General features: G+C 34.2%; 1 protein-coding gene across 1 annotated transcript; it reads left to right on the forward strand.

Moving 5' to 3' along the window:
- Positions 1-278: 278 nt before the first annotated feature.
- LOC111921002 (probable protein kinase At2g41970) lies at positions 279-3,396 on the forward strand. The gene is made up of 8 exons (XM_023916568.3): positions 279-744; positions 986-1,161; positions 1,299-1,555; positions 1,640-1,766; positions 1,861-2,134; positions 2,214-2,346; positions 2,458-2,544; positions 2,697-3,396. The coding sequence occupies exons 2-8, from the start codon at positions 1,065-1,067 to the stop codon at positions 2,826-2,828; spliced, it is 1,107 nt and encodes a 368-aa protein (XP_023772336.1). The 5' UTR covers positions 279-744; positions 986-1,064; the 3' UTR covers positions 2,829-3,396.

Here is a 3,396-nt window from a genome sequence, read left to right on the forward strand (position 1 = left end):
TTGATTAATGAATGTAACATACTAACAAAAATATTTTAAATAACTTAATAATGTTATGAGAGTCTTCATTTAACTATTGTAAGTTATGGTCATATGCACAAATTTTGTTTATATACATTAATACATATAAAAAATTATATTTAGGTTCCATTTTTAATTTTCGCACCTAGGCCCTCAAAAATCAAAATCAAAATCAAAGAAAAGGCCCCAGTAAATACACGTATAACCCAACCATAAATATTCCAAAATATTAAAATCATATGATTATTGTAGAGAACATTTGACCCCTTTAACAATATTATCATATTCGAACAAACTGCTTGGATCAAAGCTTCGGAGTTGGCCGTGTTATGCATGCAGGAGACTATCTTACATGATAGGATCCGACAACAACAAGTAACCCATGTCGATTACCTACTAACATACCAGATTCCATCAACGTGCAAGCACGAAAGCTATGAACGCACATATATATACGCGCTTTTTGAACACTCAAGAAAACAGAAGCCGATTTTCCCGCGAACCAAACAAAATCTTTGTTTTGATTTTCTGTCTTTCCCGAACCGGCGAGAGTGAGGAGAGAGAAATCCCAAAATCCCAAAAATCCAAATAAAAAAAAAACTCCCATCGAATTCACCTTCATCGTCTCCTCGCGTCAACGCTTGATTCATATCATATCTTTTCATCCGTTTGTTTGAATCCCTATACTATTTGGTCTTTTCCGTAAAAAATCTTGATTTTGAGGTATGACATTACTTTGTTTTCCATGATCCTGTAAATTACACGAATATTTTGATTTCCCTCGCGTTTCTTTGTAAAATTGTTTATGGGTATTACCTGTTCGACTAAATGCCTCAATGGAAGAATCAATCCTCATTGTTTCTTCTTATGATTGATCCAAACATATAACCCTCCAAGTTACACCCTTTTTGTTGGATCAACATTTTGTTGGAGTGATTAACATGTTTCAATCATGGTAATGCAGGAAGTCTTTTAGGTAAATTCACATATGGTTTATTGAGACAAGAGTATATTTTTGGATTTCTTTGCCTTCTATTTGAAGGATGTCTTGTTGTGGAGGTGGCGAAGAGGAAACCTATAGTGGTACACCCTCAAACAATATTGCTACAGCACCACCTCGAGGACCACCTTATGGTGGAGGTAAGAAACTAAGCTCCACCACATCCATGGTGGATTCTTCATTCTTGTTGTGTGTATAATGTATATATATAGGACATCATTCATAGCCAAAAAGATGAAGTCTTTATAAGTGTTTTTGATGTAATTTGTGTTTTCAGGGAGTAATAGAGGAGAGCCAAGGGGAAATGGACCTGCAAGAGGTGGGGCCCCTCAAAAACCCTTACCAATTGAAACACCAGCAGTGTCTTTAAGTGAGCTAAATAGAATGACAGATAATTTTGGCACAAAGTCTTTAGTTGGTGAAGGTTCTTATGGAAGAGTCTTCCATGGAAAACTAAGCACAGGTGAAGAAGCAGCAGTAAAAAAACTGGATACAAGCTCTTCACCTGAGCCAGATAATGATTTTACAGCCCAGGTGAGAATTAGTTTAAAAAATTGGATCATCAATAGGTCCTAATAATGCATTTTTTACAATTTTACAAATATTTATATAATGCAGTTATCCCTGGTTTCAAGGCTTAAAAACGAGTATTTTGTTGAATTAATCGGTTATTGCTTGGAGGGAAACAACCGTATCTTGATATATCAGTATGCAACAATGGGTTCTTTACATGATGTATTACATGGTAAATACACACTTTTAATTTCCTTGGTATGCTTTTTTATTTCTAGTCTTGATAATTTTATAAAAAAAAATGGTGTATTTTATTTATTTAATAGGGAGAAAGGGTGTACAAGGGGCGGAACCTGGTCCAATCCTGACATGGATTCAAAGAGTTAAAATTGCATATGGAGCAGCAAGAGGTCTTGAATATTTACATGAAAAAGTTCAACCTTCAATTGTTCATCGTGATGTTAGGTCAAGCAATATTTTATTGTTTGATGATTTTCGAGCCAAAATTGCTGATTTCAATTTGAGCAATCAGTCTTCTGACACTGCAGCTCGCCTGCATTCGACTAGAGTGTTGGGAACTTTTGGCTACCATGCTCCTGAGTAAGTCTGTCTGTTGTCTGTTGTCTGTTGTCTAAAAAAAGATTTTTTTTCTCTGACATCTTTTTGACTTGCTTTATAGGTATGCAATGACCGGACAGATAACTCAGAAAAGTGATGTTTATAGTTTTGGAGTTGTTCTTCTAGAACTTTTGACCGGAAGGAAACCGGTTGACCATACGATGCCGAAAGGACAACAAAGTCTTGTTACTTGGGTGTGTTTTGCTAATAATAATAATAATAATAATAATAATAATAATAATAATAATCTTTACTCAAATATCTAAATTTGTTTCAATAATCATCAATACTTTGTTTTGGTTCAGGCAACTCCTAGGTTAAGTGAGGACAAAGTAAAACAATGTATCGATCCAAAGTTAAACAATGATTACCCGCCAAAAGCGGTTGCAAAGGTCTACTCTCTCTCTCTCTCTCTCTCTCTTACACACAAAACCAAACATTGTGATTTATCTGTCTCATGTTGGTTGTGGGACCAACATGAGACAGATAAAATTTACTTTTTCATTTTAATAAAATTTGATAGTAAATTGTTGTTGTTTGATAGATGGCGGCAGTGGCGGCGTTATGTGTACAATATGAAGCGGATTTCAGGCCAAATATGACGATTGTTGTCAAGGCTCTGCAGCCGCTTTTTAATTCGAAACCAGCAGCGGCAGCAGAGCCTCAAACTTCGTAACGAAATTTCTAGAAAGTTTTATCTGGAAATCTTAGTTTGAAATGTACTAGAAAACCAATTATGGAATGGAATTAAATTCTTCTCAAAAGTCAAAAGTAGAAACTCTTAGGGGGTGTTTGAGATTGCTTTTTGAACTCCAAAAGTGCTTATTGACTTATAGTGGTGGCAAAAAAAAGTGTTTGGATTATCTTTTGTGGTGGCGAAAAGCAATAAGTCAATAAGTTAAAAAGTGTTTGGCTTAAAATCTCCTTTTTGAAGCTATTGTGTTTAAAAAGTTAAAATAGGAGTTACAAAAAAACAAGTTTTACTTTCTTTTTGAAATCTCCTTTTTGAAGCTAATAGAAAAGCTATTTTAAAAATGTTTTTGACTTTGTTAAACATTTTTTTTTAGCTTATTGGTTTTTCAAAAAACCAGTAAGTTATTTTGAAAAGCAATCCGTAAACATGTTCCAAGAGCCTATTTGTCCGAATTTCAAATTTTTGTAATTTTCTTGGTCAGAGAATTTGTAAAAGTTATTCTTATACGAATGAAAGAGTTGATATTGATTTTAGGGCTAAAAGTAAGAAA

The sequence above is a fragment of the Lactuca sativa genome, chromosome 5 (genome assembly GCF_002870075.4).
Source record: "Lactuca sativa cultivar Salinas chromosome 5, Lsat_Salinas_v11, whole genome shotgun sequence".
Lineage (NCBI taxonomy): Eukaryota > Viridiplantae > Streptophyta > Magnoliopsida > Asterales > Asteraceae > Lactuca > Lactuca sativa.

What these genes read in the sequence shown, in the direction of transcription:
- LOC111921002 (XM_023916568.3), top strand. Translation starts at nt 1,065, where the DNA reads ATGTCTTGTTGTGGAGGTGGCGAAGAGGAAACCTATAGTGGTACACCC. An exon ending in AGGACCACCTTATGGTGGAG is followed by an intron (nt 1,162 to 1,298) that starts GTAAGAAACTAA and finishes TTGTGTTTTCAG; the next exon opens with GGAGTAATAGAGGAGAGCCA. An exon ending in TTTACATGATGTATTACATG is followed by an intron (nt 1,767 to 1,860) that starts GTAAATACACAC and finishes TTTATTTAATAG; the next exon opens with GGAGAAAGGGTGTACAAGGG.